Source organism: Triticum urartu, chromosome 7, assembly GCF_003073215.2.
Source record: "Triticum urartu cultivar G1812 chromosome 7, Tu2.1, whole genome shotgun sequence".
NCBI lineage: Eukaryota > Viridiplantae > Streptophyta > Magnoliopsida > Poales > Poaceae > Triticum > Triticum urartu.
Genome location: NC_053028.1, coordinates 693,030,278 through 693,045,843, shown reverse-complemented (window position 1 = coordinate 693,045,843; position 15,566 = coordinate 693,030,278). Strand labels below are relative to the sequence as shown.

At 45.0% G+C, this 15,566-nt stretch overlaps 1 protein-coding gene across 3 annotated transcripts; it reads left to right on the top strand.

Annotated features, from left to right (window-relative positions):
• Positions 1-1,960: 1,960 nt before the first annotated feature.
• Positions 1,961-14,364, top strand: LOC125523558 (DNA (cytosine-5)-methyltransferase 1A-like). 3 transcript variants are annotated; one of them, XM_048688586.1, is made up of 14 exons: positions 1,961-2,129; positions 2,828-2,889; positions 4,196-4,279; positions 4,968-5,008; positions 7,846-9,295; positions 9,471-10,956; positions 11,124-11,288; positions 11,398-11,590; positions 11,688-12,034; positions 12,125-12,322; positions 12,414-12,692; positions 12,790-12,951; positions 13,078-13,296; positions 13,820-14,364. In XM_048688586.1, exons 4-14 carry the CDS (start codon positions 4,975-4,977, stop codon positions 13,949-13,951), a joined length of 4,665 nt encoding a protein of 1,554 aa, XP_048544543.1. In that variant the 5' UTR covers positions 1,961-2,129; positions 2,828-2,889; positions 4,196-4,279; positions 4,968-4,974; the 3' UTR covers positions 13,952-14,364. The 3 variants fall into 3 exon arrangements, with proteins under 3 accessions (XP_048544543.1, XP_048544544.1, XP_048544542.1); XM_048688587.1 differs by having other exon boundaries at positions 2,828-2,969; positions 4,196-4,274; XM_048688585.1 differs by having other exon boundaries at positions 2,828-2,969.
• Positions 14,365-15,566: the final 1,202 nt, after the last annotated feature.

The following is a 15,566-nucleotide window of genomic DNA, read 5'->3' as shown; positions in this document are numbered from 1 at the left end:
TCATGTATCATTTAAAAAATATTAACACAATTGAAGTAATAGAGATGAATTATAACAATATTTGTATAATATAATATACTACAAATATTTTTCAAATTATACTTCATAAATATTATTTTAATCATTCAAACATTTGAGTAACTATACAACAATTTTATATTTCATAAGTATGTTGTTTAAGAAAATGTTTCTATAATCAAATATTATTCATAATTTAAAATTTAAAATGTATATATGAATATTCACTCGTGGATTATATTTAAATTATATAAAAATTAATAATATAATCCATGAGCGAAATTATGCACTAGTGAATATTTTTAAGTATTTAGTAAATGTTGTTATCCTTAATTTCTTCAAAATAAATATAAGCCATCCATGTACAAAAATGTTTGTATTCACTATATTTAAAATATTATTTTATAAATAATATATTAATATTTCTTAAACTTACATGATCATTTTTAGTAAGTTAGTTTATTGCATACATTTATATATTTATTTTGTGTGCACACGAATATTTGTGTACCACGAGGTTATTATTTATGTACCACAAATATTTGTAACACACGATATGGCATGGGGCTTAGTTTATAGATTTTTTTAATTATATATGCACACAAATATTTGTATACCACGAGGTAACTATTAATACCCCACAAATATTTGAATCTAACTTTATTATTACGAGTATAATCTACAGACGTTACCGTGTGTAAAATGCAGAGTGGTAGCATGTGTATTGGTGTGGTTATAATTTACAGATATTTTCCCAAAAATAATATGTGCTAAACGGCAGGTACTGATTGCAGCTCACTTAAGTAGCACACGCATTAAAGCTGAGGGGCAAACATTGGCTACATTAAAGCTGAGGAGCAACATTTTAAACATGACGTAACTGGGTGGAGTGGCTGGCGCAACCTGTATTTTCATTTCGGTTCTCTTTTGTACTGACAGACGGGCTCCCCAGTCATAAAGACATAATATTCAACTAAAATCCTATTTCATCGCTACAAGTGGATCCCATGCCACATCAGCTAAATTCAGTGTCATGTCGGCATACTTTACGTCTACGAATAACATTAACACCGTATTTGTATGCTCGCGCCATGTTTTAGAACCAACTTGACGTATTTTTCAAGTTCAGACACTAAAATGAACATCTGTGGCAAGTTCAAGCACCACATAGCTCTTTGTTTTTGGACAGATTATATAATATTCTAATGACACTACACAGAAAGACCAAGTCTCACTCCCTCTACCATGCGCCCGCACTAAAGGAGAGACGGTTGTATTACTTAGGGAGCGTTTCGTTCTTGGGCAAGGGCTCGCTCAACCTGACCCGGCAAGGAAGAGGTGGATTTGGTTCCTAAGCGGGCTTACCTCGTTGCCCACAGTTTCCAGGTTTTTCTACGCCGGAGCGAGCGGGTCAATTTGGCTAGCCTTCATCGGCAAGGCTAGCCTTGCCTAGCAAGGTAAAACGGCAAAAAGAGATCCAAACGCTCCCTTAATTGCTCGGGACGACGGCATAGCATGAGGGCATCACAAACAAGCTTATATTTGTAGGTTTTGTTACAACAGTAACAGCGACGATAGCCCTTTTTCTAGACAAAGTAGCAATGATAACTTTTTTTCATCGCCAAAAAAAAGCAACGATAAACTTTTTCTTAGACAAAGTAATATCCCTCCGTCTCAAAATAAGTGTCTCAAGTTTAGTATAACTTTGTACTAAAGTTAATACAAAATTATCTCACAGAAGAAAGATTCACCGCTATGGCTTAGATGGAGTGCAGGTCGAATGTGGCCCAAGCAAGCAAAGCCCACCGGGAGCAGAGGAGAGGAGAGGGAGTGGAGAGCTTTGTCCCGCGCAAAGGGAGCCGCCCCAAAAATCGAAACCCGCGCGCTTTCCGGCCCCCCGACCGCGCCCGCCTTCCGCTCATATGCCTCCCACTCTCTCACTCTCTCTTCGCATTCCGCCCGCCACCTCCCACACCCACGCCCACACCCCTACGAGCTACCCTACTTCCGTACGATCGAGACCGCCCCTCTCCCTCTCCCCCTCCCCGCATCTCGCCGCCGGTCGCCGGAGGCCGGAGGGAGCCCGCCCGCCCGCCTGCCCCCGCAGGCAGGTAATCGCTCGCCCGCCGGCCGCCCCAGCATTAGCTTGCTTTATTATGATTTTTTTTTTTGGGCGAGGGTTTCGATTTGGGCCTTTTTGGGGAAGGGGATTTGCTTCCTTGCTTTTGGTCGCCCCGCTCGCTGATCGCCGGCGCGCGATCCGTGATTTGGGGACATTCGATTTCCCCCAATTTCTCCGAGAGTTCCGGTCGGTCGGCCGGTGATTTCGCCTCCCCGGCGGGGGCACGTAGACGGCCGATGTTCCGCCGGAGCTCGACCTGGGCACGCGAGCAGGAAGATCGGCCGCCCTCGACCAGGCCCTCCATCGCTTCCGACCGGGGGGCGGGTTTTCCGCCTCGCCTTGTCTGCGCGCCTGCGTGCTTGCTCGTGTCGCCTCAGATGGATGGATGGATGGATGATTACCGGCCTGGCAGGGCTGGAATGGCGATGCGGGTGTGTGCGTGCTTTCGCTTCTCTTCCGTGTAGCCGTGCGCCTCCCCGCATTTCCGTCGCTCGGCCCAGCTACTAGCCCCGCCCGCTTTGTGTACTCGGCGTCTTGGTCGTCGCCCCATCTGGTTCGAATCCAGACGGGTGTCCCTGCTTCCATGTTCGGTCTATTGCGGCATCGCTAGCTGTGTTTGCGTTTCCGCATTTTGACTTCTGATTCTGATGTTTCTCTGATGGCATATCCCGTGGTTTTCTTGCGCAGGTGCTGGATCTGTGAGTGCGTGAGCCTCCCTAGCTTGCTGGGGTCTGGATTGCCCCGGTGAGGTGGCTATGTCCTTACTCAACCGTCAATGAACTAGTAATTGGATTGTTGTTGTGATTGCTTGCAATCAAATCAGCCATAAGTTATTGCCTTTGCCGCCTCCTGTGTGCTGCTCTACTTATTAACTGTGGTTATGGTGCCATCGTGGCGCTGTTGCTTAATTAGTGCCTACTGTTGCTAACTAGTATGTGATCTCTTGGAGTAAAATCAGCTGGGAGCCTGGGAGCTGTTGCCCTTGCTTCCTTTGTGCGCTGCTCTCCTTGCCAGCTGTGCTTACTGTTTCAATGTTGCTTAGTTGCTTAATTTTTTTTGCTCCAATGATGAGATCTAGTTGCCTGTCGGCAAGTTGGAGACATTGTTTTTGTCGTTGCATATTAATGCCGGTGAATTTGCTTGCCTTAGCATGTTATGCGGAATGTGCTCCCACATAGTTGCATAGGATAAACTTATATTGTTCAACTGCTGCCCCTTTCATATTTGGCGCACTCATTGTTATGCCCCGTAGATGCTTTCATTATCCTGTAGGCTTATACATCATTACGTGTCTCTTCAATGTTTGCTTAGTGACTAATTTTGTTTGCTCCAGTGATGAGATCTAGGCGCCTGTTGGCAAGTTGGTGACATCATTGTCGTCTTTGCATATAAATGATGGTGAATTTGTTTGCTATAGCGTGTCATGCACAATCTGCTCAACTTTTATTGCATAGGATGAAACTGATATTGTTCAACCATTGCCCCTTTTATATTTGGCACGCTCATTGTTACATCCTGTAGATGCTTTCCTTATCCTGTACGCTTGTACATCATTACGTGTCTCTTCAATGGTTGCTTAGTGGCTAATTCTGTTTGCTCCATTGATGAGCTCTAGGCGCCTTGGCGGTGTTGTCATTGTCTTTGCATATCAATGCTGGTGAAATTTCTTGACTTAATGTTTTATGGAGAATGTGTTCCTACATAGCTGCATAGGATAAAACTCATATTGTTCAACTGCTGTTACATTTAGTGCACTCATTGTTATGTCCCGGAGATGCTTTCATTACCCTATTGGCTTGTACATCATGTGTCTCTTAAATGATTTCTATAAACTGGATGTCATTAGTTGTGTCCAAGTTGTGTTAATGGGCTGCTGCTTTGTGATGGGACCACCAAACTCCTGATTTTGCAGTTTGATTGCTACATTTATCTCAACTTCTAGTTGACATTTCTACTTGATTATAGAATTTTACAGGGGACTTATGCCGAAATTTCTGAATCTGATTCTGACTATGATGCTTCTCTAATGATATATCCTGTTGTTTTGTTGCACAGGATTCTTGATCTCGGTCGTGGATCTGTGAGTGTCAGTGTGTGACCCTCCCTAGCTTGGTGAGATCTGCGGATTCCACCGGTGAGGTAACCATGTCCTTCCTCATCCATTGATGAACTAGTAGCTGAATTGCTGTTGTGATCACTTGCAATCGAATCACCCTGGAGTTGTTGCCCTTGCTGCCTCCTGTGCGCTGCTCTCCTTATTAACCGTGGATGTGGTTGCACCTCAGCAGTGCTGTTGCTTAATTAGTTGCTACTGCTACTAACTAGTATTTGCTCACTTGGAATCAAATCAGCTGGGAGCTGTTGCACTTGTTAACTGTGATTACTGTGTCAATGTTGCTTAGTGCCTTAATTTATTTGCTCCAATGAGGAGATCTAGGTGCCTGTCGGCAGGCCGGCGACATTGTCGCCGTCTTTGCATATTAATGCTGGTGAATTTGCTTGCCTTAGCGTGTTATGTGGAATCTGACTGTTCAACTGCGGCCCCTTTTGTGGCGCGCTTATTTTTACGCCCTGGAGATGCTTTCATTGCCCTGTAGGCTTGTACATCATGTGTCTCTTCAATAGTTGCTATAAAAACTGGATCAGATGTCATTAACTCTGTCCGATTTCATTGTTATATGTGTCAATGAACTAGGTCCTTTTTTGTCAATATGTTAATGAACTGTTGCTTTGTGATGTAACCGCCAAACTCCTGATTTTGCAGCTTTATTGCTACATTTATGTCAACTTCTAGCTGACATATCTGCTTGATTATGAAACTTTACAGGGGAGTTATGACGAAATTTCCGCATCTCGCTTCTACTGCAGGTATGTTTGCCTTGCTATTTCTGTTCCTACATTTTAGGCATCAATTTATTAGTTCATGGCTTCCTGCAATATTGCACGTCTCCGCATTGTTAGACTACGGCCTGTTATTGTTCTTTTTTTATGAGTTCAATATGTGGTGTTATATTTGGTCTAAAAAAAGTTGTGTAGTATATGAAGCAATGAATGCTACCATTGTGAAAACTGTTCCCCCTGAGCCACTCCCGCGAGCGGACGGGGAACCAGCGGCCGCCGCCACCCCCTCCCCTCCGCCCCCTCACTCACCGCCGCCTAGAGGTGCCGCCGGCGAAGCCTAGCCGGCGTAAGTGGCGGCGGGGCTTCTCCTTTCCCTACCGCGTGGAAACTCTAGCGGGTGAGGGATGGCTGGCCGCTGGTGGCGCTGGGCTATGGCGGGGCGCGGCGTCGGGCACGCGAGGAGGCCGTGGCGCCGTCTGGTGGTGGCGCGGCCTCTTCCTGCTGCTTGGCTGTGGCTCGGCGGCAGCTGGTGCCTCAGCCCAGGTTGGTGATGCAGGCAGCCTTCTTCGGGTGGATTTGTGCGAGACGGGCCGGTCAGATGGGCCTGATATGCTGCTGGCGGCCCGTCTGGTGGAGAGGGCCGAGGCCAGCAGGGGCCACGGGCGACCGGTGCTGTCGTGGGTCGTCTGGCCATGCTGGTGGCGTGGCTGCGGTGGTGGAGGTGCGTATGCGCCCCAGCGTCTGGTCAGGCCTCTTCCCCGGCACCTGGACGACGACATGTGGCGTTGGAAGGCTTCCCTTGGGTCCATCCTTGGCGGCTGTGGCGGCAGTCCTACCCCCCCTCTTCAGCGGACAACTGCTTCGGGGGGAAAGGCCAGTAGGAGGCATGGGGGCTCCGACGTGGTCGAGCCGCCTGTCACCGGCGCAGGGGGTGCGTGGCCGTGTGCCGCTCCTCCCCCTTCCCCCTTCCCTGGCATGGTGCTCGCTGATTGCTACCTGGCGATGCTTGAGGCGGGACGGTCGCTGGCGGTTCCGGCGATGGTTGGGGTTGGCAGTGCTGTCCAAAGCCTTCCCCTTTGATGTTCTTGGGGCAGTTTGGAAGCAGGGCGGCGGCGGAAGGCGCGTTGGTCTTAGCAGATTGTGTGGCTCGGGTGCGGGTGAGCAAACATGGCCACTCGGGTGGTATGGATGTGGGTGGTTGACGGAGTGGGGGTGTGTTGGAGGGGTTGGAGCAACGGGGTACATCACTTGCCCAGTCTTTGGACTGGCCGACGGTGACGGCGGCCGTGGGCGTGTTTCCTCCTTGCAGGAGGAGTCGCGGTGCTCCCTCTCCCTTCGTGTTGCTCCGGGTGAAAACTTGATCCGCGGGACCGGACGGTGGTGGCTATTGTGGTCGTGCCCTTCTTGGAGGCACCGTTTTGGTGTCCCCGCTACGAAGTTGGCCGTCTCACTTCTCCTCGGCTCAAAGTGGTTCTTCTTTGCTCATTTGTAGTGTCCTAGTAGTCGTTGGGGTGGTGTGTTGGTGCCCGACACCTTGTATCTTGCCTTGGGTGTGTTTGTTGAGTGCGGTCGTGGCGTGAGTTTGTATCAGTTCTCTCGGATGTATGCGGTGGTGGTTGCTTTATAATATAAAGCGGAGGGAAACCCTTTTTCGTCATAATGATACCATTGTTATTTATTGATAAGTTTGCCATCTCAGGCGTTTAATTGATCACTCGCCAATATATTTTACAAGGCCGCTATGCACTGGGAGTCTTAGCTAGAAGCCTAGAACTACTTTTTCTATCATGAGTTAGTTGAAGCTTGGCTAGAGCATAATTAAATTGGGTGGACGATCAAATAATGTGTAGTTAACCATGAGCTTCCAGCTGGAGGAAAGTATAGATGATATCAAAGTAAATAAATGTAACTTCTAAATCACATAGCAAGTAACTGTCGTTCACCAGTTAGTAACCAACCAAATATGTATAGGATATGCACGACAACAAGAGAACTGAGTGCCACTCCATTGGCTAGTTGCATGAATGCATGCCCGGCCCACCATGTTTGAGGCTTGGCCTCCGTGTGGTGCCTCATGGGTTGTTTCTTCTTACTATAAAACTCCACATAGGGTCGAGTTTTGTATAACCTAAGACAACTTGAGAACCGAGCATCCCTTAGCAAGTGTGCCCAACCCACCCGTGTTCGATGCTAAAAAGGTCACATGGTGCTTCCTCTGCGGGGTGCCTCATGCGTTATTTCTCTTACTAAAAAAGTCACAGGGTGATTCCCCTGTTGGGTTGTACGTCTATGTTTTCAATACAAGATAACTTGTCTCGCGCCCTAGCAGAATTTATTCATTTGTGATACACAAGTGTAAGCTATTAGTTTTCGCTAACTAGCCAAGTAGTTCTTGTTTAGTCTTCTTATTTGTTTTGGCTTTCTGGTTTGTTGCTTTATTTTGATTTTGTTGTTGTAAGTTCTGTGTCATCTTGAAGTTTTCCTAGTACAAGATGACACACATATGTGTGTGTTCGACGAAAAGAGCTTAAGTTATTAGGGAGTAATCTGCTCAGATACATATGATAGCCACATCTTGATTTGATTAGTGATAGCACTTAATATGCCATGCTCCGAGTTTTGTGCTCAGTGCCACATCTTGATTTGATTAGGCATAGCACTTAACACGACATGCTCCGAGTTTTGGGCTCAGTGCAGAATCCAAGTTCATATTGATAATAATAAGTATTAAATATTGACCAGCATTTATTTTCTCGTCTTTTGAATGCACTCCATTTAATATTCTTATGTATGGGGTTCATCTGATGTTTATATTCTCGCATCTTGTTCAGTTCTTAATGTGTCTGTCATTTTCTGCTTTTCAGGAACAAAGAGGCGCAGACCTAAGCTTCATAAGACGGAAGATGAGACCGAGGATGACAACAATATTAATAAAGAGAACAACGGTACCACTAACAATGGTCATGACACCATTGTCTCCAAGAGACCAAAGAGAACAGCTGCCTGTTCTAATTTCAAACAGAAGGCAGTTTACTTGTCTGAAGAAGATATGCTTGTCACAATCAAGGACATTCGGATTGAAGAGGAAACAGAGGCTGTTAGGTTGACAAAAACAGGGCCTGAAGATAAGAAACCTCGCAGAAAACTCTGTGATTTCATCCTGCATGATGGAGATGGTAATCCGCAACCTTTTGAAATGTCTCGAAGTGATGGTATCTCCATAACAGCTGTTGTCATGCCCTTTGACGCTGATATGAAAAAGCCCAGGGAAAAGGGAATACGCTGTGAGAGATTTGGGCCAATCAAGGACTGGGCAATTTCTGGCTATAAAGAAAACACTGTGATAATTTGGCTCTCAACAGAACTAGCTGATTATGAATGTGTGAAGCCAGCAAGTAGTTACCGGTCTTTTTTTGATCTTTTCAGTCAGAAGGCCCATATCTGTGTTGAAGTTTACAGAAAGCTAGTCAGGTCAGTTGGCGGAAATCCTTTGCTGGGTCTGGAAGAGTTGCTTGCTAGTGTTGTACGTTCCATTAATTCAGAGAGAAGTTTCAATGGAACAGTGAGAAAGGACTTTGTAATCTCAATTGGTGAGTTTATCCATAACCAGCTTACTGCATTGGACCATACAGCAAACAACGATGATGAGATACTGTCCACACTGCCTGCTCTTGTTGCCCTAAGAAATGGATGTAAATCTAGGGTGGAATTCAGCAGGTTGGCAGCTATGACCTCAGATGGAACTCTGACGATCAAGGATGGGCAGTGTAAGGAGGCGACTGAAAACGAGGATGAAGATGAGAAATTAGCAAGACTGTTGCAGGATGAGGAAGAGTGGAAGATGAACAAGAAGCAGAGAGGCAAGCATGAGAATTCACAGAAAAATGTCTATATCAAGATCTGTGAAACAGAGATCGCGAATGACTACCCAATGCCAGCATACTATAAACCATCTAGCGTAGAAATGGATGAGTACATGCTTGACAGCGAAGATGCCATGCTTGTGGAGGAACTGCCAACAAGAATACTCAACAATTGGGCTCTGTATAATTCAGATGCCAGACTTATCCCTTTGGAGCTCATTCCTATGAAGGCAGGTGCTGAAAATGACATAGTGATCTTTGGGTCTGGTTTTATGAGAGAAGATGATCATAACTTCTGTTCAACAGCCGAGTCAACACAGTCATCTTCTTCCTCAAGTAAATCTGACCAGGAAGATAAAGGGATTGCAGTTTATCTAAGTCCAATCAAGGAATGGGTTGTAGAATTTGGTGGTGAAATGATCTGCATATTAATTCGAACTGACATAGCTTGGTAAATACTCCTGCAACTCCAGTTACCTCTGTATTACAAGCACACTTGCTCAATAGCTTGCCATGCATTTCGGATCTTCTGTCTTGAAATTTGTATTTTATTTTATGCACAGAATCTTGCAATTTCTTCCGATGAAAGCTCCCTCTAACTTACATATGGATCTCAATTATTTCAGGTACAAATTACGCCAGCCAACAAAGCAGTATGCGCCATGGTGTGACACTGTCCTTAAAACAGCAAGGCTGGCTGTCAGTGTCATCGCCCTTCTAAAAGAACAAACTCGCGCTTCCAAACTTGCTTTCGCTGATGTTGTTAAGAGAGTAGCCGAATTTGAGAAAGGGCACTGTGCATTTATTTCAACAAATGCAGCGCTTGTTGAAAGATATGTTGTGGTGCATGGACAGATAATTCTTCAGCAGTTTGCAAGTTATCCAGAAAGGACTATTCAACAAAGTGCCTTCATCACTGGACTTCTTGCAAAGATGGAAGAACGAAGGCACATAAAACTAGCGATGAAGAAAAAAAATCAGGCAACAAGGGGAGAGAATCTGAACCCAAGTGCAAATATGGGCCCAATACTTAAAAGAAAACTTATGCGTGCGACAACTACAGGGTTGATCAGCAAGATATGGAGTGATTACTATGCAACTCATTTCCCAGAGGATTCCAAGGAGGGAGATGAGAATGATGACCAGAAGGAAATTGAGGAGGAACAGGAAGAGAATGAAGATGATGATGCTGAGGTGGAGGTTAAAGTTGACGAGGAAGCTGTTTTTAGGACCCCACCATCAACGAGGTCTAAAAAGTCATCAACAAATGCTTGTAAAGAAATTGAATGGGAGGGCCAAACAGTTGGGAAAACACTCTCTGGAGAAGTTCTGTACAAATGTGCTAGAGTTCGAGATCTCAGTATTGCTGTTGGTGGGGCAGTCACACTAGAAGATGATTCAGGAGAAACCATCATGTGTTTTGTTGAGTATATGCATGAGAAACATGATGGTACACAAATGATCCATGGAAGAATTCTGCAAAAGGGTTCACACACTGTCCTTGGCAATGCTGCAAATGAACGAGAGGTTTTCTTTACTAATGGTTGTTTGGAATTCGAAACAAGTGACATCAAGGAATCAGTGTCCGTCAATTTTCAGCAGGTTCCTTGGGGCCACAAGTGCAGAAAGGAGCATTTAGAAGCTATTAAGATGGAGAGGGCCAAGGCAGAGGACAGGAAGAGGAAAGGTTTGCCTGTGGAGTATATCTGCAAAAGCTTATACTGTCCTGAGAAAGGTGCCTTTTTCTCCCTCCCTTCTGATAAACTGGGCACTGGAACTGGCCGCTGTAGTTCTTGTGAGGAGCGAGAAGCAGTTGGTGATGAATTCAAGATATTATCAGAGACCAGCTTTGTCCTCAAGAATGTTACATACAGTGTTCATGACTTTCTGTACATCAGGCCTGAGTTTTTCTCTGAAGTCGAGGGTCAGGGGACCTACAAGGCTGGAAGAAATGTAGGCCTGAAGCCTTATGTGGTGTGTCACCTGCAGAGTATCAAAGCTTCTGCTGGATCGAAGAAAGCTAATCCAGAATCAACCAAAGTCAGTGTAAGAAGGTTATACAGGCCAGATGATATTTCATCAGCTAAAGCTTACTCTTCAGACATCAGAGAGGTTTGTTGCTTTTTGCCTTGTTGTTTAAGGTCTAGTATTCACTTCAAAAATATTCACTTCATTGTTGTTTATCTGCATAGCGATCGTCATACGCCTGTTATTCCTCATAACCTTTTGGTTTGTACATTTGGTCTTTAATATTTATTCTTTGTTGTTTGATGATCCAGGTTTACTACAGTGAAGATGTAGTGAGTGTGCCAGTTGTGATGATAGAGGGGAAATGTGAGGTTACAGCAAAGAACGACCTTCCAAACCCAAATCTTCCAGTAGTGGTTGATCATGCCTTTTACTGTGAATATCTTTATGACCCTAAGACTGGAGCTCTCAAGCAGGTTAGTTATTGCCAAAATTCAGCTTTTGATCTTCACCAGTTACTTTGCATTTATTTTGTTGAGAAACTGCTTCAGATAGTTGACTGAGCCTGTCTTGTCTTTGAACCAGCTACCGACCAATGTTAAGCTCACGATCCTGACAAGGAAGGCACAGGCTGTAAAAAAGAATAAAGGAAAGCAGATTTGTGACGTTTTGCAAGCTGATTCTGACAAACAGAAGAATGTGACACCAGAAAACTGTCTTGCAACCCTTGATATTTTTGCTGGCTGTGGAGGTTTGTCTGAAGGGTTGCAGCTATCTGGTAATTATATTTCCATCTGCATGTTTTTTATTAGATGCTTGCTGGAAGATAGAACAAACTTGGCCTCCATATACTTTCTGATCATTTGACTTTACAGGCGCATCACGTACAAAATGGGCAATTGAATATGAAGAACCTGCTGGGGATGCATTTGGTGAAAATCATCCAGAGGCAGTGGTATTTGTGGAGAACTGCAATGTGATTCTGAAGTATGCAGCCACCTTTCCCCCCTTTGGACGCACTAAACCTATTATTCCTGTATCTCCCAACTCACATGTGACCATTTGCCTTTGCAGGGCAATAATGGACAAGTGTGGTGATGTTGATGATTGCATCTCAACTACCGAGGCTTCTGAACGGGCAGCTAAACTTTCAGATGAAAAGATTAAAAATCTCCCTGTGCCAGGTGAAGTAGAGTTCATCAATGGTGGCCCTCCATGCCAGGTTGGTTGTTTCATCTATATGCCAGGAGAATGCTCGATGCTTTGTTAATCTTCAGTGCTGCTGCTTGACACTCTGTCCATCTTTTCTCAGGGGTTCTCTGGAATGAACAGATTCAACCAAAGTCCATGGAGCAAAGTTCAGTGTGAGATGATTTTGGCATTCCTGTCCTTTGCGGAGTATTTCCGGCCTAGGTTCTTCCTTTTGGAAAATGTTAGGAACTTTGTTTCATTCAACAAAGGCCAGACCTTCAGACTGACACTAGCATCACTGCTGGAGATGGGATACCAGGTGCTTGACACTTGCTCTCCTCTGTTTTTGCTTGTACTATATGGCATTCCTTCATTCCCACATGTTCTAAACTTCTCTGCATTTTTTATAGGTTCGGTTTGGGATTTTAGAGGCAGGTGCTTATGGTGTTGCACAGTCCAGGAAAAGGGCATTCATCTGGGCTGCTGCACCTGGGGAGACCCTTCCTGATTGGCCTGAACCGATGCACGTCTTCTCCAGCCCTGAGCTGAAAATCAATCTACCAGAAGGGAAATACTATGCCGCTGCTAAGAGCACTGCTGGAGGGGCTCCTTTCCGCTCTATAACAGTCAGGGATACAATTGGTGATCTGCCGCCGGTGGAGAATGGTGCCAGCAAACCAACAATACCGGTAGGTGTATAGTACATCCCTACTCCCACTTCAGTCCGTTGTGTCAGTGCTCTTGCTTGATATGCACAAGCTGAATTTTCTCCCTTGTGTGCTGTAGTATGCAAGTGAGCCTGTCTCCTGGTTCCAGAAGAAGATTCGAGGTGATGCATCTTCGCTGAGTGATCACATAGCTAAAGAAATGAATGAGCTCAATCTCATAAGGTGCAAGCACATCCCGAAGCGCCCTGGCTGTGACTGGCATGACCTCCCAGATGAGAAGGTAGCATTCTGCCATTTTCTTTTTCATTCGACGCAAATCCTTTTCTGCTGCTTTCTACCGCCTTGTTTGTTGGTAGCCAATCATGTGATGTACTGATAGCTGATTTTCATCATGCTGTGCGTGCAGGTGAAGCTATCGACAGGGCAAACGGTGGAGTTGATCCCTTGGTGCTTGCCGAACACGGCCAAGAGGCACAACCAGTGGAAAGGCTTGTACGGGAGGTTGGATTGGGAGGGCAACTTCCCCACATCTGTGACAGATCCCCAGCCAATGGGCAAGGTCGGCATGTGCTTCCACCCTGATCAGGACAGGATCATCACTGTTCGTGAGTGCGCCCGATCCCAGGTAAAATACTTTGCCAACATATATACTCCCAAAAATGATACCACTGCATAGATTACTACACAGTAATACACCTGCTGGTGCTTTGAAAATTACACTTGACTAAAATGAAGCATACGGTTCAGACTTCAGAGTTCACAGTAGTTTTTGTTCCCCATCGTTGCTTCTACCAGGGTTTAAGATTGAGCTATTTTATGAGAATCAGATCGTAGTGCTAATATTGCATAGACTCTAGTAGACAGTAATATACCCCTGGTGCCTGGACATTTACGCTTGACTAAAATGAAGCATATAGTTCATACTAGTTTTTGTTCCCATCAATGCTGCTACTAGAGTACTAGACTGAACCATTTTATCAAATAATTGGATCATAATTATGCATTTGTACAAGCACAATGGCCTTGTCCGTGATCTGTAGGCAGATCAGAACCTAATGCATTATGCTATGAATCGAATGCATCTGCTGATATATTCTGAAGATCTCTGATCCAATCCCATGACATGACTGACATGAATGTGCTCGCAGGGCTTCCCTGATGGATACCATTTCGCTGGCAACATCCAGAGCAAGCACCGGCAGATCGGGAACGCTGTGCCGCCTCCCCTCTCCTACATGCTAGGGAGGAAGCTCAAGCAAGCCATCGACGGCAAGCCTTGACTGGCTTAAGTTCACTGCATGATACAAGGCTCGTCATTTTTTGGTTGGTCCGAGTGGGACTTAATTTATCATTGGCCCCTATATGTATGTTCTGGGAGTAATTGACTCTGAAGCTATTACAGGCTGGCCGCCTGAGCTGCCTTTTGTGTATCTGATGTGCTCTTCGTAAGAGGAGGATTAAAAGCATCAGATGCTATTGGATGGATGGATGAAGTTTATAGAGGGAACAGACTCTTAGCACCGGGGGCGTAATCTTTTTGTAAACAACTGTGATGCCAATTTTCCGTTCCTGCAACTTTGCAAGTGTCTTCCAAAGTTGTGAAGGGAAAATATAGCATCAATCTTACCTTTCGTATTGGCCACCTGAATGAAACCAACTCTTGAGCTCACTTTGTCACCTTGTCTCCGTTTCATGCATTGACTTTTGTAAGAATCAATCTCCTTTGCTGACCTGTTGCTGTGGTGTTTTCTGGATGGATGCAGTTTTCTGTTGGCATCAGAATCAACTGTTGTTTTCCAAAGTTGGGAGGAAAACTGCATAGCAGCAACCTACCTTTTGTAATCGCCACCATGAAACCAACTCTTGGGCTCGCTTTATTGCCCAATCTCTGTTTCATGCATCAACTTTCCTAAGAATCAATCTCATGCGTCGACCTGTTACTCTGTCAGTGCATTCATACATAAGAATTTACAAAAGTGAGGATTTCAAAATTCATGTGCTGTTTCCAAAGTTGTGAAGGGAAACTCACCTGATGTCTTCTTTCCATCCATGTATCGACTTCTCCAAGAATCTTTGGCGTCGACCCTGTTAGTTTGTTCAATCACACAGTACATGCATGATAATAACATAAGATACATTGGACTTCAAAATCTTTATTATTTGTACCATCAGGCAGCAGGGAGATTGATTTACACACTTGCTTGCTCCTTGGAGCTACATCTTGGTACAAAAATTCCCCCGGAATTTCACTTGAGAAGCTATCTCCAGAGTACATACAGCATTGGAACTACCAAGATTGGTACTACTACTACTATCTGAGATCTTTCGATATCAGAGAGGAAGAGCACGCCAAGAACTGAAGAATCCTCTCTCGGCAAGAAGAAACGCCCTTGAATCGAATGCGTCGCCTCGGGGGCGTGTTGCTGTAGCCGCAGGTGCGGTGCTCGCCATCCAAGCCTAGCCGCGCCCCTCCTCCCCGCCGCGCCCGAAGCAGAGCGCGGGCGGTGGACGAGGCCGAGGAAGAGGAGCAGGAGGGGGGCGGCAGCGGCGAGGGATGCCGAGCGGTGCGTGAGTAGTATTCCACTACTCCGATGTCACTACCTATTTCTTTCACTACTCCCTCATGTCCTTTTTACTCTGTATATAAAAAAAAATTCGTATATAAGAATTGCCTGAAGTCAAACTTTATAAAGTTTGATCATATTTATATTAAAAAATATCAACATTTATAACGCGAAAGTTATACATTATGAAAATTAAAGTCATGACGCATCTAATGATACTGATTTCACGTTGTGATGATTGGTATTTTTTCTATAAAGTTGGTCAAACTTAGAAGATTTGATTTCAGACAAATCTTATATGCAAACTAAAAATGATCGAAGGAAGTATAAT

Bases quoted from the DNA above. Each gene is read 5' to 3' on its own strand.
- LOC125523558 (XM_048688586.1), top strand. From the start codon at position 4,975: ATGACGAAATTTCCGCATCTCGCTTCTACTGCAG. The intron at 12,035-12,124 runs GTTGGTTGTTTC...ATCTTTTCTCAG, and splicing joins ATGGTGGCCCTCCATGCCAG to GGGTTCTCTGGAATGAACAG. The intron at 12,952-13,077 runs GTAGCATTCTGC...CTGTGCGTGCAG, and splicing joins ATGACCTCCCAGATGAGAAG to GTGAAGCTATCGACAGGGCA.